General features: G+C 62.1%; 3 protein-coding genes across 3 annotated transcripts; 2 read left to right on the top strand and 1 right to left on the bottom strand.

Annotated features, from left to right (window-relative positions):
- Positions 1–799: 799 nt before the first annotated feature.
- On the top strand, positions 800–2,940 carry MFSD6L (major facilitator superfamily domain containing 6 like). The gene has a single exon (XM_036394828.1). It carries the CDS (start codon positions 800–802, stop codon positions 2,882–2,884), a length of 2,085 nt encoding a protein of 694 aa, XP_036250721.1. The 3' UTR covers positions 2,885–2,940.
- Positions 2,941–6,886: 3,946 nt separating this feature from the next.
- On the top strand, positions 6,887–20,272 carry LOC118693760 (bMERB domain-containing protein 1-like). The gene is made up of 6 exons (XM_036394591.2): positions 6,887–7,035; positions 13,136–13,256; positions 16,033–16,106; positions 18,041–18,155; positions 18,284–18,357; positions 18,892–20,272. Exons 1-6 carry the CDS (start codon positions 6,960–6,962, stop codon positions 19,008–19,010), a joined length of 579 nt encoding a protein of 192 aa, XP_036250484.1. The 5' UTR covers positions 6,887–6,959; the 3' UTR covers positions 19,011–20,272.
- Positions 20,273–21,060: 788 nt separating this feature from the next.
- Positions 21,061–26,244, bottom strand: CCDC42 (coiled-coil domain containing 42). Its single transcript, XM_036394829.1, has 7 exons — positions 26,180–26,244; positions 24,681–24,786; positions 24,470–24,574; positions 23,634–23,831; positions 22,572–22,793; positions 21,951–22,109; positions 21,061–21,129 (listed from the first exon to the last, which is right to left on the bottom strand). The coding sequence occupies exons 1-7, from the start codon at positions 26,242–26,244 to the stop codon at positions 21,061–21,063; spliced, it is 924 nt and encodes a 307-aa protein (XP_036250722.1).
- Positions 26,245–27,481: the final 1,237 nt, after the last annotated feature.

Raw genomic sequence — 27,481 nt, 5'->3', positions numbered from 1 at the left:
GAGCCATCCCCGTGCCGGTACCGAGCCATCCCTTGTGCCAGTACCGGGCCATCCCCGTGCCGGTCCCGGGCCATCCCCGTGCCAGTACCGGGCCATCCCCGTGCCGGTACCGAGCCATCCCCGTGCCGGTACCGAGCCATCCCCGTGCCGGTCCCGGGCCATCCCCGTGCCGGTACCGAGCCATCCCCGTGCCGGTCCCGGGCCATCCCCGTGCCGGTACCGAGCCATCCCCGTGCCGGTACCGAGCCATCCCCGTGCCGGTCCCGGGCCATCCCCGTGCCGGTCCCGGGCCATTCCGGTGTCGATCCCGGGCCATTCCCGTGTTGGGCCATTCCGGTGTCAGTCTCGGACTGTTCCCATGCCGATCCCAGGCCATTCTCGTGCCGGTGCCGGTGCCGGTCCGTGCCGCTCCCGGGCCATTCCTATGCTGGTCCTGGGCCATTCTGGTCTCGGGCCATTCTGGTGTTGGTCCCAGACAGTTTCCGCGCCGGTGCCGGGCCATTCCCGTCCCATTCCGGTCTCGGGCCATTCCCGTGCCGGTCCGTTCCGGTCTCGGGCCATTCCCGTGCCGGTCCCGGGCCATTCCCCTGTCGGTCTCGGGCCATTCCGGTGTCGATCTCGGGCCATTCCCGTCCCCGCCCGCAGACGGCTCTGCGGCCCCGCCGGTGCCGTGGCGGGGCAGGTGCGGCCGGGCCGGTGCCGCCCCGGTGCCGCAGGTGCGGCGGCTCCGCCCTGCCCGGAGCGGGGCGGGCGGGGAGCGGCGGCGCTGGCGGCGGGTGAGGCCAATGCGGCGGGGGCCATGAGCGGGCGCTGGGACGTGGGCCGGGCCCTGGCGCTGGCCGCGCTGTTCCGGGGGCTGCAGGGCGCGGGCCGGGGCTGCGCCGAGCCCTTCCTGCCGCTCTACCTGCGGCTGCTCGGGCTGCCCGCGCCGCTGGTCGGGGCGGCGGCCGGGGCCCGGCTGCTGGCGGCGCTCGCCGTGCCGCTGTGCTGCCCGCGGGGCCGCGCCGGGCGGCGCCTGCTGCTGCTGGGCTCGGCGCTGGGCTCGGCCGGGGCCAGCCTGGCGCTCACCCTCATCCCGCCCGCGGGGGACACGGGGCACTCGGGCTGCAGCCTGCAGCTCGGCCTGCCCGGCGCCCTGCCCGCCCCGCTGCCCTCCGCGCTCCCCTCCGCTCTGCCCAGCCCGGTGCCCAGCCCGGTGCCCGGCCCTGTGCCCAGCCCGGTGCTCAGCCCGGTGCCCGACCCTGTGCCCAGCCCGGTGCCCAGCTCTGTGCCCAGCCCGGTGCCCGGCCCTGTGCCCGGCCCGGTGCCCAGCCCCGGCAGGAGCAGTGACGGGGCGCTGAACCCCAGCGCTCTGCCGCACACCAGAGCCGTGCCAGGGCGAGCGGGGACAGCGGCTGCTGAGGTGGTGGCAGCGAGCAGGGAGCCCGCTCCGGCCAGTGCAAGCTCCCAGGCGTTGCTGGGCACAGCAGGTGCGCTTCAGGAACGCGGCAGAGGGCCTGGGGAAGGTGATCCAAAGGGAAAAGGCTCCTTGGATGGTCCCTCTGGGCCGACAGTGAAAGGCGTCGATCAGCAGACACCGGAACCAGGAGGGCCGGCATCCTACAGCCCTCCCTCCCCCGGGCTCCAGGAGGAAACTCCGGACTCTGCCGCCACCAATCCTGCTGATAATGCTGAGGAAAGCCTAAATGCCACCGAGAGTAATGAGCCAGCTTTGTTTAAAACAGCTCTTCCCGCTGTTGGAGGTGCCCACGTGTCCGAAAACCTTTCAGACTCTCGAGATGCCATCTTGGAGGCAGTGCAGAGCACCTCCCAGGACACAGAGTACCGGGTTTTTCTCATGGTCCTGGGCGCCGTGGTGCTTTGGGAGCTGTTGGCCACGTCCCTGGAATGGGCCATGGATGAGAGTGTCTACGAGTACCTGGACTTGGTGGACGCCACGGACAGGCACGGGCGGCTGTGGCCGTGGGGCTGCGTGGGCGCGGCCGCCGGAGCGTGCGGCGTGTCCGTGCTGGTGGAGCAGCTGCATTGCTCCCTCGGCGGCTCCGTGCCCCGCCTGGCCGTGCACTTCTACGCCTACGCTGTGCTGGTGGTGCTCTCGCTGACGGTCAGCGTCTCCTTTCCCAGCCACGCTCCCAGGCGCAGCGCCCGCGCTCCCGGGCTGCCCAAGGCGCTGTCCCTGCTGCGGGGGCACGGCCGGGCGCTGCTCTTGGCAGCCACCCTGTTCCTCGTGGGCGCCGCCAGCTCTGCCAGCCACAGCTTCCTCCCGTGGCAGCTGCAGGACCAGGGCAGCAGCGAGCTCCTCCTGGGGCTCTGGGTGGCCCTGGGGCCGCTGGCGGAGCTGGCGCTTCACCCGCTCGGGCCGCGGCTGCTGCGGGCGCTGCCGGGCGGTGGGGCTGAGGCGCTGGGCCTGGGCGCGCTGGCAGCGCAGCTCCTGAGCTATTCCCTGCTCCGGGTGCCCTGGGCGGCGCTGCCCCTGCAGGCGCTGTCCGGCCTCGGCAGCGGGGCCCTGCGGTGGCACATGCAGGGCACGGTGCGGGACGCGGCCGCGCCGGGCACGGAGCGCGCCCTGCTCGCCCTGCTGCGGGCGCTGGGCACGGCAGGGGCCGGCCTGGGCAGCCTCGGGGCAGGGTTTGTGGTGCAGCACCTCGGGCTGCCCGTGCTGCTCCAGGCCAGCTGCGTGGGGCTCGGCGTCTGGACCCTGTTCTTCCTAATTGTCCGATCCAGATTGCCCCGGCAGAGAAAAATTAATTATTCCCGGCTCCTGGCTGCGGATTCCAGTGAAGGGAGTGATTCTGAGGAGGAGGATGAGAAGGACTGGCTGGTAAAGGCTATGAAGGATGAGAGCTTTAACAGGAATTGGATACAGCAGCATGGGATCAACTAGTCTGTACCTAAATCTGTGGGGTGGAGTTGGAACCTGGGGTAATGATAATGTCTACAAATCACCACAAATTCTAAACTGCTGAATATATACTGCTATATCTGACAGGAGAGATTTCTATTAAAAAATATAAATCTTATTTTTTTACTTTATAACATTCTAAATTTTTGTAATTTTTCCTTTTTAACTTGATGATTTTGCTTCCAAAATCCCAAAAGGATATTTCCTGTATACATTGGGTAAATTAATGTAACTGAGTTTTTAGTCAAAAGCCAAACTTAGATTGTTGCTGCCAGAGCTGCTGCTGCTGCTGGGTGACAGTTGTGAGCTGGGCTGTGACACCACCCAATGGAAATTATTGGCATGCTGACAGCACACAGAACCCTTCCGGGGTGGCTGTGGACTCTCTGCACTTTATAAGGGATGTGAATAAAAACCCGGTTCATTTGTAAGAGAAGGTTTTTCCGCAGAGCACCCCCCGTGTCGTGCTTTGTGATTTCGGTGTCTCCTGCTGGGAATCTGCTGGGAGAGCCCTCCAGGTGTGCTCGGAGCCCGCGGCTGGCCCGGCCCTCCTGGGCACTTCCTGCTGCTGATTGAAGGCGTGCCCGGCGTTGCAGGTGGCACGGGGCGGCCTGGGATTTCCGGGCACGGGATGGGACACCTGAGCAGGGCTCCTGCGGCAGCCGGGCAGGGACAGCACAACCCCAGAAAGAGAAGGGGAATTCATGTCCCTTATTAACCCTCACTAACAAAGCAACACCTGGGCACAGGTGCACAGCAGAGAGCAGCGCTCGGTCCATGCCAGAGGATCTCCTGAGTTATCCCAGGAAATTCCCAGCTGGAAGTCACTGGTTCCCAGCCTTCCTCTTTTAACCCATTCCTGGGTTAAACCTCCTCTGCCCTGCCTTCACCTCCAAGGCACAGATTGCCGCCCCTCTCCAGGAGGGAAGATCTGCTGCTCAATGGAAAATCGGTGGTCTGATGTCATCAAGAGATCTGGATGGGGTTCAAATGAGCCTTGGAGTCCCTTGAGCCGCAGCAAAGGCTGCTGTCAGTTCAGTTATCAGGAATTCCTCGGTCAGGAAATGGCCTCATTCCTGTGCTCAGGGATGGATTTCAGTAACATCTGCCCGAGTGGCTCACAAGCCCCGAGACAGGCAGCTGCAGAAAGCAGAATATTTATGGGAATGCATATTTATTGTGGCATATGCAAATGGCTGGCAGTGTGTCACCCTGCCGCGCTGTGGGCTCGGCAGGAAGCGCTGGAGACAAGGAAAGGACTCCGGGCGGTAATTCCTCCCTCAGCAGGCATCGATCCCGCATTATGTGTACATCAGATGTTTTCAGGGTGATTAGCTCCCTCTCTCCCGGCAGCGATCCTCTGTGCCAGCGCAATGCTCCGCTGGAGTGGCTCCACAGACAGAGCCGTCCCCGTGCCGAGAACAGCTGGGACTTTGTATTAAGACGTTGTCTTCTCCCAGGAATTCAAACACGAGTGGAGCAATTTTGATGTCAAGAATTTCTCCCGGTCGTATTGTCGTGTAATACCTGAGGAACAAAGCGTGTTAACGGGGAATCTGCCTGCAGTCAGGCTCATCCCTGCACGCAGCACACCCTGAGCCCTTGTGAGCGGCACAGAAAGAGCTGGAATGCTTTGAAATGCAGCTGCTGCTTCAGCTGCCCGCGTTAGACGCCGGTTACCTGGGTGAGCCGTGCCCTTTTCATCTGCCTCAGCTGCTGGATTGCAGATTCACGGGGAGAAGCCCTGCGGCGACAGGAGCCTGTCCATCCTGGAGCTGTGCAGAGGGCTGACTCCCCTGGATCTGCACCCAATGTCTTTATTGGCTTGATAATCTTCAAAACCCCTTATGGTGCGAGATTATCACACCGACTTTGGGCATTCCCTTGAATCCTGCCCGTCCACAGCACGAGCACATCTCTCTGAGGAGGAGCAGGGAAGGTCCCATTGAAACTCCTCAGCCTCAGAATTCCAGGACCTGGGCGAGGGAAGAAGCCCAGGCTGCTCCGGTGCCTGATGTGCACTTCCCTCTGCCCCAAGGATTCCACCCAATCCAGCAGCTCCAGTGGTGAATTGTATCCTGACTCTGGACTGTCTGATTTACTCCCGATAAATTGAGCGTATAAAATGCATTAAACTCCAGTTCAGCCCCCAGCAGATCTGGCTGCTCGCAGTGAAAACCATCCTGGAGAGTGCTTGCCTGAAGAACTGATTAAAATATTTACAGGTTCATTTTCTCTGCGCTTCGGAGCGACCAAAACAAGGTGAGTCACTGCAGCCCCGCTGGCTCCAGGGCTGGGGGCGCTGATCCTTTCATCAGCTGAGAGGCAGCAGCTTCATGGCTCTCCTTCCCTGCACAGCCGAACCCCCAAAGCAGCCCCTGCACACCCGAACCAGCCCCTGCACACCCGAACCCCCAAACCTGCACACCCAAACCCCCAAAGCAGCCCCTGCATACCCAAAGCAGCCCCTGCACACCCAAAGCAGCTCCTGCACACCCAAAGCAGCCCCTGCATACCCAAAGCAGCCCCTGCACACCCAAAGCAGCCCCTGCACACCCAAAGCAGCCCGGGCAGCCCTGTCCTGTCCCTCGGCGGGGAGCCGGCAGTTCCTTACAATCCCAGGGCATTCCTGAGCGATTCCCTGGAATGCTGGAGCTCCCAGATTGTCAAGGGTCACTCTTCCAGCTCCCAGGCCACCTCCTGGCTTTGTGCTGCTGCTGGGAGAGTGCTCCTGCATTCCAGAGGTGCTGCTGCTTCATTTCCATCCCAGAGCAGCAGCTCCCACATCCTTTCCCCCTGTTTTTAGACAGAGACTCAATTTTTGCCTCATTGTGTTTATATTCCACAGTTAACCTCAAAGGATGAAGCACCATCTCTGGCACGTGTTCTGCTTCAAATCCTTCGCCTGGATCAGGAGCCGGGAGCTCCTCTTCGGCTGTTGGAGGTGGGAATTCCAGGATTTTGCTCGGGTTTGTGTTTCACTGGCTGGAGCTGAGGCTGGGCAGGGGCTGATCTCCCAGCCCCCCCAGTGTCACTGTGTCCCTGCTCTCCAGCCAGGGGCGCTTCCCAAAGTGTCCCTGAGCCACCTTGCCGAGCTGGGCTGTCCCTGAGCCCTTGGAGCTGTGCCTGGGGACACCGGTGTCACCTACAGTCCCGTCCTGCCCAAGAGCTGTCCCCAGAGGACTCTGTGTGTCCCCTCGGTGCGTTTTGGGGAGCAGGTGCTGGGGTGTGTCCCTGCAGAGCCGTGACTCCTCAGCCAAGCGCTCTGGGAGCACAAACCCCTGTCAGAGCAGGTTTGCCCCCCACACCCAGCCTCAGGGCGGTGCCCCCGGGCATTGCAGTCCTGGCCGAGAGGGGAGGGAGCCCCAGGGTCCTGCTCAGGAGCCTGCTGCACTCCAGCCCCTGGGGCTTGGCTCAAACTCTCACTGTTGGGTTTTCCCATGGGCAAAAGTTGCTTCTACCAGAAAGCACGGCTGCCCTGGCTCAGCGGGTTTTGGGGGGGCTGTTGGGTGCTGAGCCTCACCCCCGGCACCCCGTGTCCCGCCCCCGTGTCCCCCAGAGCCTGGGCGCCTTCAGTGCCCGGGCCCTGCTCGGTCGGTGCCGGTGCTGCGCGTTTGGGGCTGAAAGGGGCCGGGAGGGGCCCCGGGGCACGGCCCGGGTGAAGCTGCGGGGCCGGGGGCTGCAGGCGGGGGGCTCGGAGGGGAGGGAGCGGCGGGAGCCCCCGCCCCGGCGGAGCGGAGAGACCAGCACGGAGGGAGAGGAGGGAGAGGAGGGCTGGGAGCGGAGCGGAGAGAGCAGAGCGGAGGAAGAGGAAGGAGAGGAGGGCTGGGAGCGGAGCGGAGAGAGCAGCGCGGAGGGAGAGGAGGGAGAGGAGGGCTGGGAGCGGAGCGGAGAGAGCAGAGCGGAGGGAGCGGTGGGAGCCCCCGCCGCAGCGGAGCAGAGCGGAGGGATCGGGGCGGAGGGAGCAGCGCGGAGGGAGCGGAGGGCTGGGAGCGGAGCAGCGGGATCAGAGCGGCGGGAGCCCCCGGGCCGGCGGAGCGCGGCGCTCTGGCTGCGGATGGAGGGCAGCCGCGCTTCTCCCCGCTACGGATCCATGGAATCCACCCGCTGGCCGCCGGCCGGCGCGGGGCCAGGTGAGCGCCGCGGCACCGGCACCGCCCGAGCCCAACTTCCCCCGGCCCCGGGCTCCGGGACAATCCGGGCACCCCAGCCCCGGGAGCTGGCGGGGAACCGGCGGCTTCATCCACCAAAGGGAGCCCAGCCCGGGTCCCCGAGCGGTCATCGGGAGTGGGGATGGAAGGATGGATGGATGGATGGATGGATGGATGGATGACGGATGGATGGATGGATGGATGGATGGATGGATGGATGGATGGATGGATGGATGGATGACGGATGGATGGATGGATGATGGATGGATGGAGTGCCTGGGGGACAGGAAGGGTGGCGGCAGGGGTGTCTGCAGGGACACACCGGGGCAGCACGGTCACCTCTCGCTGCGTGCGCGGCCCTGGGCACGGCTGTGAGCAGGGTACAGGGGGCTCGCCCTGTCCTTCACCGCCTTTGCCCCTCTCAGACCGGTTGGTGCAGCGGGACTGAGGTGAGGAGAGCGGGGATGCCCAGCGGGGGAATCGCCTCGAGCAGAGCCCTCGACCTTGGGCTGGGAGGAAGGGTCGCAGCTGGGCCGGGCCGAGGGAGGCGCCTGCGATCCCTCTGCCCCGCCGCCCCTCCGACCCCTCCCGTCCCTTGCACGCAGCGGGCTCAGGCAGCTGGAGAGGCAGGGCAGGAGGCACCACCAGCTCCAGCATCCTGCCGGTACTGCCTGGGGGCTGAGTGGTGCCCGTGAAGCTGCTCGGCTCCTGGGGCAGCTGTGGGAAGTTTGGCTCCTTTCCCCTTGTGCCTTTCCTGGCCGTGCCTTTCCTCCCCTACAGCTCCCGTGGGGCTCTGAGCACCTTCACCACCCCGTCCTCTGCTCCAGCAGCTGGGTGACACCGAGCTGGGCCAGGGACCCGACTCAGGGTGCTGCCTATGGGCAGGATATCCCCCATGGGTGCCTGTGAGCAGGGCTGGGATTCTGCTGGTTCAGGGCAGTTCTGTGAGCTCCCAGCTCCTGGGGACCTTGGGCTGGGTGAGAACCTTGGGACGGGTAAGAACAGCAATCCCTGTCTGCTGTTCAGGTGCTGCTCTGCTGCTTCCTCCCCCCCCAGCACAGCTCAGACCAAGCCTGTGCAGCCCTGAGCTCCTGGAGCCTCTCGTCCTGCTGGAGCTCAGGCTGGGTGTCCCCTGTCCCTGCTGCTGGCAGGAGCAGAGGAAAACGCGCAGCTGAGCTGAGGCTTCTCGGGATGGTGCCCCCATGAAGGGCTCTGACCCCTCCACGGGGGCTCACAATCGATTTCCCAACTTTAATCCGGAAGAAAATGGCTCAAAGCTCACCCTGCACTGTTGGCTGCAGTGACTCATCCCAGCTTGCTGCTGGCTGCCCAAATGTGGTCCCCAAACCCTCTGGAATGGAAGCCTGTGCCTATTGCACTCCTCGTTAGCAGAGGCCCCTCCCTGGGCTGGCGGGGATGATCGGAGCATCTCCAAATTCCTGTGCTTGCTTTGCCAGGCTGAAATGGTGCCAGGCAGGATCCCTTTGGCTCAGGCACTGGCGGTTTCTGTGTGTGGCTGTGCTGCTCTGGGAGAGCTGTGGGGGCACAGGGACCCCTGGGCAGTGGGGCCACACTTGGGGCCATCCCTGTCTGTCCCCAAGGCGACATCTGGATCGTGGGCTTGCTCCCAGCTCTAGTGAGCACCCTGCCCTGGGTGCCCCCTTCTCCATCCCAGGGTTTGTGGGTTAATTTTCCATCATTTCCCTCCTGGCACTGCTCTCCCTCTGCTTCTGCCCTGAATTCAGCAGCTCCAGGCACACGAAAGTCCTGTCAGAGCGCCTTGCCCAGCACCGCCTGCTTTGGGGAGCAGTTCCTTGGAATTCCTGAGGGCTGCGGAGTGCCAGGACTGACCATAGCTCCTGGAGGCACAGCCAAGGGCTGGCACCCTCCAGCTGAGCCCTGCGGCCCTGGCTGGGCAGTGCTGTGACCTTCCCGCTGTCCCCATGTCACAGGACACCCTGACCTGCTCAGTGTCCAGCAGAAAGGTGGCTTGGGAGCAGCGTGGGAGGGCAGGGTGGTGCCAGCCCCGCCCGGTGGTGCCAGCCCCGCCCGGTGGTGCCAGCCCCGCCCGGTGGTGCCAGCCCTGCCCCGTGGGAACCATCCCAGAGCCGAGCCAGGAGCTTTCCTGCCCTTGTGGGCTCTGCCCAGGGGCTGGAATTACATCCCAGCCTCCCGCTGCAGGTGGGGGAAAGCAGCTCAGACCTGGCCCCTCCTCCCGTCCCAGCATTGTCACCTCCTCCCGTCCCATCATTGTCACCTCCTCCTGTCCCAGCCCTGCCACCTCCTCCTGTCCCATCATTGTCACCTCCTCCCGTCCCATCATTGTCACCTCCTCCCGTCCCATCATTGTCACCTCCTCCTGTCCCAGCCCTGCCACCTCCTCCCGTCCCGTCATTGTCACCTCCTCCCGTCCCAGCCCTGACACCTCCTCCCGTCCCATCATTGTCACCTCCTCCCGTCCCATCATTGTCACCTCCTCCTGTCCCATCATTGTCACCTCCTCCTGTCCCAGCCCTGCCACCTCCTCCCGTCCCAGCATTGTCACCTCCTCCTGTCCCAGCCCTGCCACCTCCTCCCGTCCCAGCATTGTCACCTCCTCCCGTCCCAGCATTGCCATCTCCTCCCGTCCCATCATTGTCACCTCCTCCCGTCCCAGGCGCCTCCTCCCTTTGCCTCTCCTGCCGAGGATCCCCTCTCGCAGCTGGCACGGCTGTGCCGATGCCATTCTGGGATTCTGGAGCTGCTCCAGCCCTGGCGCTGCCCCCGGGCAATTCCTGCTGGGAAGCTCAGCACAGTGATCAGAACGTGCCGGGCTATTCCCAGGCCAGGAGGGACCATCCCTGTCCCCAGCCCTGCCCCGTGCCCCCGGGCAGGCTGGGGTGTCCCTGGGGTGTCCCTGGGGTGTCCTTGGGGTGTCCCTGCGGTGTCCCTGGGGTGTCCCTGCGGTGTCCCTGGGGTGTCCCTGGGCCCGGAGGCTGCAGGAAGCCCCGGGTTTGTGTCTCTGTGTTTATTGGCACAGAGGGGACACAGCAGTGCAGCTTTTGGTGCCAGCTGTGCCACCTGCCCCTCCAGCTGTGCTGGTCCCTGCACATCTGGCAGCATCTGCCTCGGGCCCCTGGGGCCGTCCCCAGCTGCTCAGCTGGGTGCAGCTGCAGCAAAACATCCCAGGTGATTAACCAGAGCAGCTGCGGGGCAGCAGAGCCACGCTCGGGATGAGGGACCTCAGCATCCTGGTCCCTTAGCAACCGCACTCTGGTCCCTTAGCAACCGCACTCTGGTCCCTTAGCAACCGCACTCTGGTCCCTTAGCAACCGCACCGCGATGCTGTAGCAGGCACAGGCCGGTCCCTTGGCAACCGGCAGGAGGGAGGCAGAGGGAGAGCAGAGCCAGGCAGGAGCTGCTGGGGCTCATCCAGCCTGACCCTGCCCCACCAGGAGCTGCTGGGGCTCATCCAGCCTGACCCTGCCCAAAAGGAGCTGCTGGGGCTCATCCAGCCTAACCCTGCCCAAAAGGAGCTGCTGGGGCTCATCCAGCCTGACCCTGCCCCAACAGGAGCTGCTGGAGAGCTCATCCAGCCTGACCCTGCCCCACCAGGAGCTGCTGGGGCTCATCCAGCCTGACCCTGCCCCACCAGGAGCTGCTGGAGCTCATCCAGCCTCACCCTGCCCAAAAGGAGCTCCTGGAGAGCTCATCCAGCCTGACCCTGCCCAAAAGGAGCTGCTGGGGCTCATCCAGCCTGACCCTGCCCAAAAGGAGCTGCTGGGGCTCATCCAGCCTGACCCTGCCCCAACAGGGACCGAGGGAAGGTCACACCCTGGCATCAGCTGAGCCTGCCCTTCCTGCCTTGGGGCAGGGACACAACCTCCAGGAACTCTCATGGGCTTCCAAGCCCGAAACAGCAGAAAACTCTTCCCCAAACCGCTCACATGGATCCAAACCATCGGATTTCCACAATAAACCTTCCCTGCTGGAAGTCTTGGACATATGTCCCACCCTGGGAATGATTTCCTGAGCAGTGTTTCATGATGGGAAGAGGACAGAGATCTTGTTCCTGTGCTTGGGGTTTGTCTCTTCCTGCCCTGTAACCCTCAGCACTGGCCTGGCTCCGGTTTGGGATGCCCAGAGCACACACCCTGGCATCTCCCAGCATCCCTGCCCGGGCAATCCTGCTCCTGGAGCAGCTGCACCTCCTGTGCCTTCCCCTCTTCCTGGGAGCAGCTGTATTTTCTGTAGTTTCTCTCCTTTTCCCTCTTCCCAGGAGCAGCTGTATTTTCTGTATTTTCTGTATTTTCTGTATTTTCTGTATTTTCTGTATTTCCTGTGCTCTCCCCTCTTCCTGGGAGCACCTGTATTTTCTGTATTTTCTGTATTTTCTGTATTTTCTGTATTTTCTGTATTTTCTGTGCTCTCCCCTCTTCCTGGGAGCACCTGTATTTTCTGTATTTTCTGTATTTTCTGTATTTTCTGTATTTTCTGTATTTTCTGTATTTTCTGTATTTTCTGTGCTCTCCCCTCTTCCTGGGAGCACCTGTATTTTCTGTATTTTCTGTATTTTCTGTATTTTCTGTATTTTCTGTATTTTCTGTGCTCTCCCCTCTTCCTGGGAGCACCTGTATTTTCTGTATTTTCTGTATTTTCTGTATTTTCTGTATTTTCTGTATTTTCTGTATTTTCTGTATTTTCTGTATTTTCTGTATTTTCTGTATTTTCTGTATTTTCTGTATTTCCTGTGCTCTCCCCTCTTCCTGGGAGCACCTGTATTTTCTGTATTTTCTGTATTTTCTGTATTTCCTGTGCTCTCCCCTCTTCCTGCACGGGGAAAGTCCCAGGGCTGCAGGAAGGCAGAGCCTCAGAGGGGAGCTGTGTCCTGTGAAGGGTCGGAGGAAGCAGACCCAGCCCCTGCAGGAGTGTTTGGAATGCTGTTTGGAACGTTGCCCCCCAGCCTGGCTCTGCCCCTGTCCCCAGCACCCCCAGCAATGTGGGGTTGGCTGGGATGCGGTGAAGGAGCTGCTGCTGGCGCTGGTGACAGGCTCAGAGTGTGTCTGAGCCAGCCCAGGCCGGGACCTGGCCTGCAGCAAATCCTCAGCTGTTCCCCAAACCTGGCTGGGAGTCCCTGTGCGATCCACCCAGCATCCAGAGGAAACCCATGGGCCAGGCAGGAGCAGTGAGTGGGATTTGGGTGTGAGTCACAGCGGGGGAGGCAGAGCTGCTGCTCAGAGCCATGGGCAGAGCTGGAGGGGCTTTCATCCCGTCCCTCCTCTCAAACACAGATCACAGCCCCTCTATCCCACATTTTGCTGTGAAGCTCCTGCCCCTCACCCTGAGCAGGTGACCCCCCCCCCCCGCCCTTTCCTGCCTCAGTTTCCCCATGTGGGGGCTGGCTGTGAGCCAGGGTGGGGGAGCTGAATGGGGGCTCACCCCTGTGCCTGGGAAGGATGGGGGTGTTCAGCCAGCCCGTGATGGGGGCAGCAGCAGCAGCAGGAATTCACCCCGTGGCTCTCAGCTCCGAGCTGTGTGTGCCTGGGGTTTGCTCCTGGTCTTGCAGCAGGAGGGTGCAGGGCAGGCTCAGCTCTCCGTGCTGGACACGCTGGGGGTTTCTGTGCCTCTGGAAAAGGAGAGGGACATCCCTGCCCTCCCCTCCGGCAGTTTGCAGCTCCTTTGGGCGGCTGCTGCTCGAGGGAACGTGGGGCTCTGTCCCAGCACGGATCCAGGGGAAGCGCTGCTGCTGCCCGGGGACAGGGGGACCCGGGGAACGTGGGGCTCTGTCCCAGCACCGGGGACAGGGGGACCCGGGGAACGTGGGGCTCTGTCCCAGCACCGGGAACAGGGGGACCCGGGGAACGTGGGGCTCTGTCCCAGCACCGGGAACAGGGGGACCCGGGGAACGTGGGGCTCTGTCCCAGCACCGGGGACAGGGGGACCCGGGGAACGTGGGGCTCTGTCCCAGCACCCAGCCTGGCACGGGCTGGGAGCGGGGCAAGCGCTGCTGCTGCTGCTGCTGCTGCTGCTCCCGAGGCTGCCCCCAGGGCCCTGCTGCTCTCCTGCTGCCTCAGGTGGCTCCTGTTTCGTGTTCCTTGTCCAGAGGACGAGATCGTGTCCATGGCCGACTCCACGGCCACCATGGATGACATCGAGGGGGAGCTCTTCAGGATCGAGCGGATCCGGGAGATCCTGGTGCGCCGGGAGTCGGAGCTGCGCTACATGTGAGTGTCTGTCCCTGTGTGTGCCGTGTGTCTGTCCCTCTGTGCCGTGTGTCTGTCCCTGTGTGCCGTGTGTCTGTCCCTCTGTGCTGTGTGTCTGTCCCTGTGTGTGCTGCTGTGTGTCTGTCCCTGTGTGCCGTGTGTCTGTCCCTGTGTGCCGTGTGTCTGTCCCTGTGTGCTGTGTGTCTGTCCCTGTGTGCTGTGTGTGTCTGTCCCTGTGTGTGCTGTGTGTCTGTCCCTGTGTGTGCCGTGTGTCTGTCCCTGTGTGCCGTGTGTCTGTCCATCTGTCCCTGTGTGCCGTGTGTCTGTCCCTGTGTGTGCCGTGTGTCTGTCCCTGTGTGTGCCGTGTGTCTGTCCCTGTGTGTCTGTCCCTGTGTGTGCCGTGTGTGTCTGTCCCTGTGTGCCATGTGTCTGTCCCTGTGTGCTGTGTGTCTGTCCCTGTGTGTGCCGTGTGTCTGTCCCTGTGTGTGCCGTGTGTCTGTCCCTGTGCCGTGTGTCTGTCCCTGTGTGCCGTGTGTCTGTCCCTGTGTGTGCTGTGTGTCTGTCCCTGTGTGCCATGTGTCTGTCCCTGTGTGCCGTGTGTCTGTCCCTGTGTGTGCCGTGTGTCTGTCCCTGTGTGCCGTGTGTCTGTCCCTGTGTGTGCCGTGTGTCTGTCCCTGTGTGCCGTGTGTCTGTCCCTGTGTGCCGTGTGTCTGTCCCTCTGTGCCGTGTGTCTGTCCCTGTGTGTGCTGTGTGTCTGTCCCTGTGTGTGCCGTGTGTCTGTCCCTGTGTGCCGTGTGTCTGTCCCTGTGTGCTGTGTGTCTGTCCATCTGCACCGTGTGCCGTGTGTCTGTCCCTGTGTGTGCCGTGTGTCTGTCCCTGTGTGTGCCGTGTGTCTGTCCCTCTGTGCCGTGTGTCTGTCCCTGTGTGTGCCGTGTGTCTGTCCCTGTGTGCTGTGTGTCTGTCCCTGTGTGTGCCGTGTGTCTGTCCCTGTGTGCCATGTGTCTGTCCCTGTGTGCTGTGTGTCTGTCCCTGTGTGCCGTGTGTCTGTCCCTGTGTGCTGTGTGTCTGTCCCTGTGTGTGCCGTGTGTCTGTCCCTGTGTGCTGTGTGTCTGTCCCTGTGTGTGCCGTGTGTCTGTCCCTCTGTGCCGTGTGTCTGTCCCTGTGTGCCGTGTGTCTGTCCCTGTGTGCCGTGTGTCTGTCCCTGTGTGTGCTGCTGTGTGTCTGTCCCTCTGTGCCGTGTGTCTGTCCCTGTGTGTGCCGTGTGTCTGTCCCTGTGTGTGCCGTGTGTCTGTCCCTGTGTGTCTGTCCCTGTGTGTGCCGTGTGTGTCTGTCCCTGTGTGCCATGTGTCTGTCCCTGTGTGCTGTGTGTGAGTGGTCAATCTGGGGAGTGGAAGGTTTGAGCTGCTTTAAGGCTCAGATTTGGATCCCCTTTGGGGCACAGCTGCCCCTGAACTCGAATTTGAAAAGGAGTTTTGGAAACCATCAGAAGTGTAGCTCCTAAAGGCTTTCCATGGCAACAGCACCTGATGCTCTCAGGTGCTCTCAAAGCTCCAGCTCTGGTGTTTCCTTAACCCTTGGCTTGGTTTCTCCCTTGGAAAGCAAAGGGAAATCTCTGCAGGAACCTCCCGGGGGGCTTGGCTGGCACCGTGATCCCATGGGGCTGGGACAGGCCAGGAGTGCCTGGCTGGGAGCTGGGGGAGCTCAGGTCAGCTCTGCAGGGCCCAGCAGTGAGGCTGGGAAGGTTGGGGAGTTTCTGGGGCCCTGCTGCTGGAGAGGGGAGCCCAGGGCTGGGCTCTGCAGGACAGGCCCAGAGGGGTGGGACGCAGGGGCTGCCAGACCCTTTCTGATCCCCCAGTGGGGCAGAAGGTGATGCCCAGGGTGGGTGGATGGACTGCAGGGCTCAGGGAGGTGGAGAACTCCTGGGCTGAGCAGCTGAACAGGCAGGGCCCCCCACAGAAACCAGAGTTTGCTCTTGTGGGCAGTGTCAGATCAGCCACGCCAGCGCTCCTGGGGTGTCCCTGCTCGGGGGAACAATGGGGCACCAAACACTTTTCCTTCACAAGGCAGAAAGGGCTGGAATTCTGTGGGAGATGCAACTCCCCTGGTCCCTGAGGCTCCCTGGGGCCAGCCAGGGACACCTGGCTCTGGCTGAGGCTGCCACAGGTGTCACCAGCAGGGGTGGAAGCAATCCCAGCCCCAGAGGAGCCTCCGGGGTGCTTGTCCCTGCAACCCCTCCTAATTTTAATTGAAAAGAGAATTTATTATCTTTTATTCTCCCTATCAGTGTTTCCAGAATTAATTTCCATTTAAATGCAACGCTCATCCAGCTCTCATCTGACTGTAATTTTCATTTCAATCAGTGTGTCCCCAGCAATCTCTGCTGTCCCTGTGGCCCCCTGGTGCTCTGCACACCCTCTCTGTTACGTTTCATGTTTCTACCTTTATTTAATTCTGCAGGAAGGTGGGATAAAAAAGATCTTTTTCCGTGGCAGCAGCTTCCACTTCTTTTTGGATTTTGCTCTTTGGGGATTATTTTCTGGGACCAGGAGAAACACAGCAGCCCTTGCCTGGTGGGTAGGCCGGGTTTTGATAAGGCTTTGTTATCATTGAGGCGGTGAAGCTTTCTGTCTGCCAACAACCAGAGCCCCAGCAAAACTCTGGGGTGAAGTGGGCTGGGTTTCCCTTGGGAAGGCAGGGAAATCTGGGATCCCACCACAGGCACTGGGTGCTGCTCTGGGGGTTTGAGCCTCTCCTGTCCCAGCTTTCCCCCTCAGAGGTCCCATTGGTGTCCCTGCAGGATGGACGACATCCAGCTCTGCCAGGAGATCAGCCGGCTGAAAACAGAGCTCCAGAAGCTGCTGGCCCTGCCAGGTGAGGCTCTGGGGGTGCCCCCTGAGGGTGCTGGGGTCCTCAGGGTGCTGGGATCCCTGAGGGTGCTGGGATCCCTGAGGGTGCTGGGATTCCTGACAGTGTTGGGGTCCCCAGGGTGCTGGGATCACTGATGGTGCTGGGATCCCTGAGGGTGCTGGGATCCCCGACAGTGTTGGGGTCCCAGGGGTGCTGGGATCCCTGAGGGCGCTGGGATCTCTGAGGGTGCTGGGATCCCTGACAGTGTTGGGGTCCCAAGGGTGCTGGGATCCCTGAGGGTGCTGGGATCCCTGAAGGTGCTGGGATCCCTGAGGGTGCTGCTCTCCCCAGGGTGCTGCACTCCCCAGCCCAGGGCAGATGTTACAGGGGTGATGGGCGCAGGCAGGGCCCAGCTGTGCCCAGCTGTGGCCCCAGGCACCTCCTCTGTCTGCGCCCAGGACGTCTCAGGGGCCAGGTGGCCCTGCCAGGTGCCACAGTGGCACGGTGCTGGCTGTGCCTGGCAGCCACAGAGCGCACCCAGGCAGAGCCCAGGTGCTGCTCAAGATTCAGGTGCTGCTCCCCCCAGTAAACCTGGCTCGGGCTGTGGATGGAGGCTCAGTGGGGAGGGCAGTATCCTGCCACAAAAACAGGAGCTCCTTGCTCCAGATCTCACAGGGGCCTTTAATCCCAACTCCTTCCAGTCCATAAACCAAGCCTTTCCCTAAACCACATCTCAGAGCACAGATAAATTGGTTTTTTCTGCTACTGGAGGAATGAGCCTGGCTTTCCTTCATCTGCTTTGGGCTTTCATTTCTTGCCTTTTCAGCACTCCCAGACTCAGCTGAGAGCAGAAATTCTGCTCTTTTTGTCTTCTTTCTGAGTTGACTCAGAGCAGTCTGTGCTGGAAAAAGCCTGCACATGCTCGTTCTGGTGAGACAGCCACGGCAGCCTCGGCTTTGGGTAAAGGCAGGGATAAACACCTCAGTGCTGCTCAGAGCTCGGCCAGGGCTGGGGCTCAAAACGTCCCCAGCCACGGACGGCGCCTTTAGTGACTCGGATGTCACCGTGATGGGCTCTGCCAGCAGCGGGAAGGGGCAGCGTTTGTCCAGGGCCACCTTAACCCTGACACGTTCTGCCTCGTGGTTGTTAATGAACCCCAAATAGCCGGTGTTAGTGACCCCAAATACCGGTGTTAATGAACCCAAATAGCGGTGTTAATGAACCCCAAATAGCCGGTGTTAGTGACCCCAAATACCGGTGTTAATGAACCCAAATAGCGGTGTTAATGAACCCCAAATAGCCGGTGTTAGTGACCCCAAATACCGGTGTTAATGAACAAAAATAGCCAGTGTTAATGAACACAAATACTGGTGTTAATGAACCCCAAATAGCCAGTGTTAATGAACACAAATAGCAGTGTTAATGAACACAAATAGCGGTGTTAGTGACCCCAAATACCGGTGTTAATGAACCCAAATAGCCAGTGTTAATGAACCCCAAATACCGGTGTTAATGAACACAAATAGCAAGTGTTAACACAAATACCGGTGTTAATGAACACAAATAGCCGGTGTTAATGAACCCAAATAGCCGGTGTTAATGAACCCAAATAGCAATGCTTGGGCCCAGCCTGATGCCCTGGGGGTAGCCCTGTCCCAGCAGGCAGGTGCGGGATGCCCAGAGACAGTGCCCAGGTGACCCTGCACTGATTCAGGTGGTGGGAGAGCCCCAGGAGAGCCCCAGGAGAGCCCCAGGAGAGCTGTCACACCCAGCCAGGGCGGCTGGGACGAGATTCCTCTCTTTGAGCAGCCCGAGCCTGGATCCAGCTGCTCCCTTGGCTTGGCTTCGCCCCCACGCTCGGAGCTGAGCAGAGCAGTTCTGGCCTTGGCGGGTGGGATGGCTCCTGTGGGGTGTGAAATGTGCTCCCCGTGGCTGTGAGTGTGCTCCCTGTGCTGCAGAGAACCAGAAATCCAACGAGGAGAAGCAGAGGGAAGAGGAGCTGGTGCAGCAGATCCACAAGCTGGTGGAAACACGGGATTTCCTGGTGGATGACGTGGAGTTTGAGAGGCTCAGGTAGCTGCTGTCACCTGCTGCTCGTGCTGGGGACACTGCAATCCACCCCCTGAGCTGTGTCCCGCCTTCCCAGGGCTTCTGGGGCCCTGCTGCTCCTTTCCCAGCAGTAACCAAGTTCTTTGCCACAGGGAAAGGGAAGAGGACAAGGAAATGGCCGAGTTCCTGCAGAGCAAGCTGTCCAAAAGCTGCCTCCAGAGAGCAAGTGGGTGCTGGCGTGTTCACTGCCTGCACTGACCCTCCCTGGGGCTCGTCCCCTTCCCTGGCACTCTGCCTCCAAGGTTTCCCTGCCTGGGGCTGCCTCACCTGGGGGAGGCTGGGGAAGGGGCACGGGGGGTGCTGCTGTTTGAGGTCCCAGCGTGGGAGCACCTGGCATTGGAGCAGATGTTGGGGACCCATTTCCCTCCTGGCATTTCCCAGGTGGCCCACAGGAACGGGGCTGGGGGGGCTCTCTTGGAGCTGCCATCCTTCATCTCCCCTGGAACACTGGCTCCACCTCGGCTGGGTGCAGGAGGGGCACCACTCCTCTGATGACAGCCACCCCTTCCCTGTGCTCTGTCACCTCCCCAGGCTGGTGGGAGGCACTCCCAGCCCTGGGGACACCAGAGGCCCTGGGGACACCCAGAGCCCCAGGGCGGTGCCATGGAGGTGCAGGAGCAGCCCCAGAGCAGCTGTGAGCAGCAGCCCCTGCTGTGCCCTGGCCCTGTCCCCAGGCACAGCTGGGTTCCTGTTCCCGCAGCTCCTGTCCCAGAGAAGAAGATGACATCGAGGGGACAGCAAACCTCGGCTCCCTACGTGACCAAGACGGGCCTGGCCCTGCTCAGGGGGTGCTGTGGCTTCACCTGCTCCATCATGTAGGGCACTGCCAGCGCCTGGCACAGGACACGGCCGTGGTAGGGGCACGTCCTGGGCAGCCGGGACAGGCAGGAGGGGCTTCCTTGGAGCTGGGCCTTCCTTGGAGCTGATCCTGTCCTGGGGCTGATCCCAGCCTGGAGCCAATCCCATCCTGGGCTGCTCCAGAGACTCTCCAGGGCTGCTGTGCTTGGCCCACAGGGATTTGCTTTGCTCCACACACACCACAGGCTCCTCCCTGCCCTGCCCTCCCAGGGCCTCTCTGGGGCAGTGAGTGACCCAGCCAGAGAGTTTGGTTGGGCTGAGGGGAGCCAGAGGCCAGGAGAGCCCTGGATTCCAAACCTGCCCCTCTGGAGGCAGCCTGGGCTGGAGGCAGTGCTGGAGGACGGGCAGGGTCTGTCTGTGTGTCCCCCTGAGGATGGGCAGGCTCTGTCTGTGTGTCCCCCTGAGGACGGGCAGGCTCTGTCTGTGTGTCCCTCTGAGGACGGGCAGGCTCTGTCTGTGTGTCCCTCTGAGGATGGGCAGGCTCTGTCTGTGTGTCCTGCTGAGGACAGGCAGGCTCTGTCTGTGTGTCCTGCTGAGGACGGGCACGCTCTGTCTGTGTGTCCCTCTGAGGATGGGCAGGCTCTGTCTGTGTGTCCCCCTGAGGATGAGCACACTCTGTCTGTGTGTCCCCCTGAGGATGGGCACACTCTGTCTGTGTGTCCCCCTGAGGATGGGCAGGCTCTGTCTGTGTGTCCCCCTGAGGATGGGCAGGCTCTGTCTGTGTGTCCCCCTGAGGATGAGCACACTCTGTCTGTGTGTCCCCCTGAGGATGGGCACACTCTGTCTGTGTGTCCCCCTGAGGATGGGCAGGCTCTGTCTGTGTGTCCCCCTGAGGATGGGCAGGCTCTGTCTGTGTGTCCCCCTGAGGATGAGCACACTCTGTCTGTGTGTCCCCCTGAGGATGGGCAGGCTCTGTCTGTGTGTCCCCCTGAGGATGGGCAGGCTCTGTCTGTGTGTCCTGCTGAGGACGGGCACACTCTGTCTGTGTGTCCCCCTGAGGATGGGCACGCTCTGTCTGTGTCCCCCTGAGGATGGGCAGGCTCTGTCTGTGTGTCCCCCTGAGGATGGGCACGCTCTGTCTGTGTGTCCCCCGTGTCCCAGAGGCTGCTCCCCGGGCACACAGAACTGCTGGGAGGGCTGGGAGAGGAGCCCAGCCCACGGGAGGGACACAGCTTTGTGTGCATCCACCTCAACCCCAACCAATAAATGTCTGCTGGAAGCTCTGCAGGTGTTTTCCCTCCTGGCACCGCCTCAGGAGATGGCTCAGCTGTGGCACAGCAGGGTGGGCAAAGGCTGTGCCCAGCAAGGGGAGCAGAAACCCGACCCTGAACACCCGGGCTGCACTTGGGAGCTCCAGGAATGTCCAGAGCAGCTCCTGCAAGAGCCCAACCCTCCCATCTCTGGCTCTGACCCACACTTCACTTTTGGTCCCTCAGTGTCCTCACCGGTCCCTGGGGACAGCCCTGTCCCCATCCGTCCCTCACAGGGCAGGGGATGGCCCTGTCCCCATCCATCCCTCCCTCCCTCCCTCCCAGGGCAGAGCTGCTCCTGTCCCATGAACTCCTGCCACCACCGGGAGGGTGACGCCCCCGCGGGTGACAGGGTGGCCATGGCTGGGGACAGCTGAGTCATCTCTCAGCGGGGTGTGGATGGCCCTGTCCCTCTGGAAATGTCACAGCTGAGATGAGATGCAGGGGCACAACGGCCCCGCATGCTCTGTGCTCCGGGATGAGTCAGGAGCTGATTTTCCACAGCAGGAGCAGCTCCTGGTGGCGCTGCCAGTGTCTGTGAGGCCTCTGGGAGCCCGAGAGCCACGCAGGCCTCACTCCCTCCTGCTTTTCTCTCTTCTGCTGCTGAGTATCTGGGCTCACAGAAGAGCAGGGAAAATCAGCAGGAATTGAAGAGATGCTTTAAATATTTGCTATTTTTTTAGTCTGCAATGTCTGCAGGGTTCTCTCGTCCTCTCCTCTCCCTGCCCACCCTGCTGCTGCCTCGCTGGCAGGGCAGGCTCTCACAGAGCTCGGCCACGCTCCTTCATGTCCTCGGTGAAGTCCTGGAGGTCGCGGATGAACTGCCGGATCTGGGGTGGGACAGGGACAGGGACAGGGACAGGGACAGGGCAGGGTCAGGCAGCAATGGGGGCAGGAGGCAGAGGGGAGCCTGTCCCTCCTGCAGGGCATATGCTGTCCCTGAGCTAAGTGACAGGACATGAAAGCACCAGAGTGTGCCTCTGTGGGGGAATGGAACCAAACCCTGGCCATGGCTGGACCTGCCTCCCTGCACCCCAAAAACCCTTCACCTGAACCCCTGCACCCCCGAACCCTGCATCCCCATATCCCTGCGTCCCTGCACTCCCAAAACCCTGCACCCACAAACCCTGAACCCCTGCATCCCCATTTCCCTGCACTCCTGCATCCCCACAACCCTGCATCCCCACATCCCTGCACCCTGAAAACCTGCACCCCCATATCCCTGCACCACATATCCCTGCACCCCAAAACCCTGCACCCCCTATCCCTGCACTCCCTGTCCCTGTATCCCTGCACCCCCAGACCCTGAATCCCTGCACCCCTGAACCCTGTAGATCCATATCCCCACATCCCTGCACTCTCGAAGCCGTGCATCCCTGCATCCCCATATCTCTGAACCCCATCTCTCTGCACCCCAAAACCCTGCACCCCCTGTCCAGGTCTGACCCTCCCCTGCAGCCCCCGCTCCCCATGCTCCGAGGGACAGGTGTGCCCGCTGTCCCCACTATTCCCAGCCAGGGTCCCCAGGGGAGGAGGGAGCCTGTGCTGGGCCTGGGGGCTCCCTCGCCCTGAGGGAGCCGTTCCTGCTGCTGTCCTGGCCAGGACTGAGCTGTCCCCGGGGCTCAGAGGCCCTGGGGCTGTGCCACGTTACCATGTCCAGCTGCCGGTGGCTGTCCCCAGCTGCCACCCTGCCCTGTGGCTGCAGCCGCGCGCTGGCGGCGTGGAACAGGCCGTGGATGGCCATGGTGAGGGACCTCAGCTCCACGGCCTTCCTGGCTTGCCTGTCCTGCACCTGGGCCCAGCGATCCTCCTGGGGACACGGGACACATCCCAGCGGGGCTGCCTCAGCCCTGGGACCCTGCTGGGACCCCAAGTTCAGCCTCATCCGGGCTGGCAAGGACCTGGTGGGCTGGGAAGGACCTGGTGGGCTGGGAAGGACCTGGTGGGCTGGGGCTGGTGCAGCCCAGCCGTGCTGGGAGCAGAGAAGAGCCCAGCTGCGCTGCCCACCCTGCAGTGCCCTCCCTGCCAGCCCTGCAGCGCTGCCACTGTCACCTCCCTTGGTGACAAATCTGCCCCCACCCGGGCTCTCGCTCCTCCTGCAGCTCCAGGACGGAATGGGATGGGATGGGGATGACATCCATGGGATAGGATTGAGGATGGGATTGGGGATGGGGCATCTCCTGCCCCTCAAACTGCTGCTGGCCCTGCCACGAGCCCCTGGCTGCAGGAGGAGCCAGTCCCCCCCCCCCCCGGGCACCCCTCAGCTCCTTACCCACTGCTGGATGTCACTCTGAGCCCGGTCAAAGGATTCCTTGAGCTGCACCAGGTCGTTCCTGCACTGGAGCATCTCAGCCTCCTTCTCTGCCCTGAGCTGCTGCTGCAGGCCCTTGCTCTGCTCCATCAGCTGCCGGTGCCACCACTGGGACTGCAGCAGGTCCTTGCGGGTCCTCAGCAGGGCCTTGTAGTAGCTGATGATGTCATCGATGTCACGGAACTGCTGCACAGGCCCTGGGGTCAGGGACACCCTGCCCTGTCCTGCCCTGCCCTGCCTGGGGTCAGGGACACCCTGCCCTGCCCTGCCCTGTCCTGTCCTGTCCTGGGGTCAGGGACACCCTGCCCTGTCCTGCCCTGCCCTGCCTGGGGTCAGGGACACCCTGCCCTGTCCTGCCCTGTCCTGGGGTCAGGGACACCCTGCCCTGCCCTGCCCTGTCCTGTCTGGGGTCAGGGACACCCTGCCCTGCCCTGCCCTGCCCTGCCTGGGGTCAGGGACACCCTGCCTTGTCCTGCCCTGCCCTGTCCTGGGGTCAGGGACACCCTGCCCTGCCCTGTCCCGTCCTGCCCTGTCCTGGGGTCAGGGACACCCTGCCCTGCCCTGTCCTGTCCTGTCCTGGGGTCAGGGACACCCTGCCCTGCCCTGCCCTGTCCTGCCCTGTCCTGGGGTCAGGGACACCCTGCCCTGCCCTGCCCTGTCCTGTCCTGGGGTCAGGGACACCCTGCCCTGCCCTGTCCTGTCCTGGGGTCAGGGACACCCTGCCCTGCCCTGTCCTGTTCTGGGGTCAGGGACACCCTGCCCTGTCCCGTCCTGCCCTGTCCTGTCCTGAGGTCAGGGACACCCTGTCCTGTCCTGTCCTGTCCTGCCTGGGGTCAGGAACACCCTGTCCTGCCTTCATCCATCCTGGTTGTCCTCTCCTGACCCTGCTCCCTGTGGCCCACCTTGGTTTCCAGGGAGCCCCTCCCAGCCCACCTGGAGTCTCTGGGTTTGCTCAGGGGTTGATTTCCCTGGCCTTGCCTCATCCCTCTGGTTCAAACCCTCCCCAGCCACGTCCAAGCTCACCTGTGAATTCTCCACCACATCCTCCAGGTACCTCTTGAACGGGGAGTACTTCAGCAATTTTTTGGAGAGTTTCTGGTGCTTTTTTCTCAGGGCATCCAGTTCCCTCCTAGCCCTCAAGAGCTCACTCTCCTTTTTCAAATTCTCCTCTTTCTCTTCTTTGGCTTTCTTCAGAGCTTGGGTTCTCAGCCTTTCATTCTCCTGGGGAGGTTTGCAGCAGCACCCACAGCCAGAGGGGGAGGGAGGCACGGGAAGGAGGAGCTGGGTCACTCAGGGCACTGCCAGGAGAGCCTCCAGGGAGGAGATCCCAGCACTCGGGATCTTGTTCCAGGTGTATGAGACATGCCAGGGGTGCCAGGGGTTACCAGGAGTATGAGGTGTATGAGGTGTGCCAGGTGTATGAGGTGTATCAGGTGTGCCAGGTGTGCCAGGTGTATGAGGTGTATCAGGTGTGCCAGGTGTATGAGGTGTGCCAGGTGTGCCAGGTGTATGAGGTGTATCGGGGGTGCCAGGGGTGCCAGGGGTGCCAGGTGTGCCAAGTATATGAGGTGTATCAGGGGTGCCAGGTGTATGAGGTGTGCCAGGTGTGCCAGGTGTATGAGTGTATCAGGTGTGCCAGGTGTATGAGGTGTGCCAGGTGTGCCAGGTGTATGAGGTGTGCCAGGTGTGCCAGGTGTATGAGTGTATCAGGGGTGCCAGGTGTATGAGGAGTATCAGGTGTGCCAGGTGTGCCAGGTGTATGAGGTGTATCAGGTGTGCCAGGTGTATGAGTGTATCAGGTGTGCCAGGTGTATGAGGTGTTCCAGGTGTGCCAGGTGTGCCAGGTGTGCCAGGTGTACCTTCACGGTGGTCCCAGATGTCACCACGTGGGCTTTCAGCTGGGCCCTCCTGGCATGCAGGTCCCTCCACTGCTCAGCGAGGGTCTCCATGCTCTCTGTGAAGGCCTGGCAGCACCAGAGCTGGGGTGACACGGCTGCCACAGCCAGAGCCACCCCCTGCCACCCTGCACAGCCCCCCAGGCACGTCCCAGCAGCCCCCCAGCTTCCTCACCTCCTCTGTCTCCTCCACAACCTTCTCCATCTGCCGCACCTCCTTCATCTTCTTCAGCACGCAGATGAAGGAGTTGGTGGAGTCCTCCTCTGCCGCCTGCAGCTCCCTGCCACACATGGCCCGAGCTCACAGGGCATCCTGGCAGGGTGCTCCAGAGCTGGGCTGCGTCCTGGGGGCGGGCAGGACCCCCAGCCCCACCTGCAGGGACCCCCCCAGTACAGCCGGGGCAGCTCCGGGGGTGACAGGGCAGGGGCAGGAGCAGGTGAGGGATGGGAGCAGCTGAAGGATGGGAGCAGGCAAGGGATGAGTGCAGGTGAGGGATGGGAGCAGGTGAGGGATGGGAGCAGGTGAGGGATGGGAGAAGGTGAGGGATGGGAGAAGGTGAGGGGTGGGAGCAGTGAGGGATGGGAGCAGTCAGGGATGGGAGCAGCTGAAGGATGGGAGCAGGCAAGGGATGGGTGCAGGTGAGGGGTGGGAGCAGGTGAGGGGTGGGAGCAGGTGAGGGGTGGGAGCAGGTGAGGGATGGGAGCAGGTGAGGGATGGGAGCAGCTGAGGGATGGGAGCAGGCAAGGGATGGGAGCAGGTGAGGGGTGGGAGCAGGTGAGGGGTGGGAGCAGGTGAGGGGTGGGAGCAGGTGAGGGGTGGGAGCAGTCAGGGATGGGAGCAGCTGAGGGATGGGAGCAGCTGAGGGATGGGAGCAGGTGAGGGGTGGGAGCAGTCAGGGATGGGAGCAGCTGAGGGATGGGAGCAGTCAGGGATGGGAGCAGTCAGGGATGGGAGCAGCTGAGGGATGGGAGCAGCTGAGGGGTGGGAGCAGCTGAGGGATGGGAGCAGGTGAGGGATGGGAGCAGGTGAGGGATGGGAGCAGCTGAGGGGTGGGAGCAGTGAGGGATGGGAGCAGGTGAGGGATGAGAGCAGTGAGGGATGGGAGCAGCTGAGGGACAGGAGCAGGTGAGGGATGGGAGCAGTGAGGGATGGGAGCAGGTGAGGGATGGGAGCAGGTGAGGGGTGGGAGCAGCTGAGGGATGGGAGCAGGTGAGGGATGGGAGCAGGTGAGGGATGGGAGCAGCTGAGGGATGGGAGCAGCTGAGGGACAGGAGCAGCTGAGGGGTGGGAGCAGGTGAGGGATGGGAGAAGGTGAGGGACAGGAGCAGGTGAGGGATGGGAGAAGGTGAGGGACAGGAGCAGGTGAGGGATGGGAGCAGCTGAGGGATGGGAGAAGGTGAGGGATGGGAGCAGGTGAGGGATGGGAGAAGGTGAGGGATGGGAGCAGGTGAGGGGTGGGAGCAGCTGAGGGGTGGGAGCAGCTGAGGGACAGGAGCAGCTGAGGGATGGGAGCAGGTGAGGGGTGGGAGCAGCTGAGGGACAGGAGCAGCTGAGGGATGGGAGCAGTAGTGAGGGATGGGAGCAGGTGAGGGATGGGAGCAGGTGAGGGATGGGAGCTTGGCACAGCAGGGAAGGAGCCTTGGAGGCAGGGGGGAGCTGGAGAAGGCCCTGACCTGAGCAGGGACAGGAGCCTGGCCTTGTACTGCCCCCGGTAATAGCTCAGGTCCTCGTGGGCCATGCCTGCGGCCACTGCACGTCCCGGTCCTGCTGCTGCTGCTGCTGCTGGCCCGGCCTCGGGGCAGCCCGGGGGCTGCTGTGCACTGCTCACAGGGCCCTGGGGCTGCTCCAGGGCACCAGGACAAGCCCCGTGGCTACTCAGTCCCAGAGAGAGCCACTGTGGCTCCTGCAACCATTGTGAGAGTTCCAGGGCTACTCCAGGCACTGTGACAGCTCCAGGGGCACCTGCACCCTTTGTGACAGCTCCAGGGGCACCTGCACCCTTTGTGACAGCTCCAGGGGCTCCTCCCAGCACTGTGACAGCTCCAGGGGCTCCTCCCAGCACTGTGACAATTCCTGTGAATCAGGGGGACTGATCACTGGTGTCAGGGGGACTGACCACTGTGTCCAGGACTTGGAATTTTTTCGTTCCCTTCTCTTCTTCATTCATCTTCTCTGCTTCTTCCTCTGCCCAGGTTTGGCCCTTGTGCCCTGTGCTGCCCCGGGGGTCTCTGAGGCCCCTGGCAGCCCCTGCCCCTGTCCCAGAGCCCAGCTGGAGCTCAGGGACCCGCACACTGCCCTGCCCAGAGCTCCCTCTCTGGCTCAGCCTGAGCTTCCCCGTTTGCCAAGAAATTCTATAGAATTGATATAACAAATACCAATGCTAAAATATACTAAAAATACAGAGTTATTGGAATATATAATAATATAAAATAGATTATATGTGATATAGCTTTATAGACAATGAGTAAAATACATAAAACAAAATCTATGGCATAAAAACATCTAAGGAGGCAGATTTGCTAACTTCATAAAACTTTTGCTTCCTCTTTCCCAAAGCACTTCCACAAACAGAAGGAATGAGAGGGATTTTAGGATCTCTCAAGTTCTCCATGATTTCAGTTACACCCAGACCTAAACGAGAACGCTGCCGTTGTTTTGGTGATTTTAACTGGGTTCTTATGGAGCTGCTCTGATCTGCCCAGTGCCCCCCTGTGCTGGGCACCCCTCTGTGGCCACGCCCGGGGCAGGGGGGCACTGGGGGGGCACCGGGGGGGCACTGGGGGGGCACTGAGGGGGCACTGGGGGACACTGGGGGGACACTGGGGGGCACTGGGGGGGCACGGGGGGGGCACTGGGGGGACACTGGGGAGGCACTGGGGGGACACTGGGGGGCACTGGGGGGGCACTGGGGGGCACTGGGGGGACACTGGGGGGACACTGGGGGGGGCACTGGGGGGACACTGGGGGGCACTGGG

Source organism: Molothrus ater, chromosome 19 (genome assembly GCF_012460135.2).
Source record: "Molothrus ater isolate BHLD 08-10-18 breed brown headed cowbird chromosome 19, BPBGC_Mater_1.1, whole genome shotgun sequence".
Taxonomy (NCBI): Eukaryota; Metazoa; Chordata; class Aves; order Passeriformes; family Icteridae; genus Molothrus; species Molothrus ater.
Note: the sequence above shows the minus strand (reverse complement) of the source record. Positions and strands in the feature narration are given on the sequence as shown.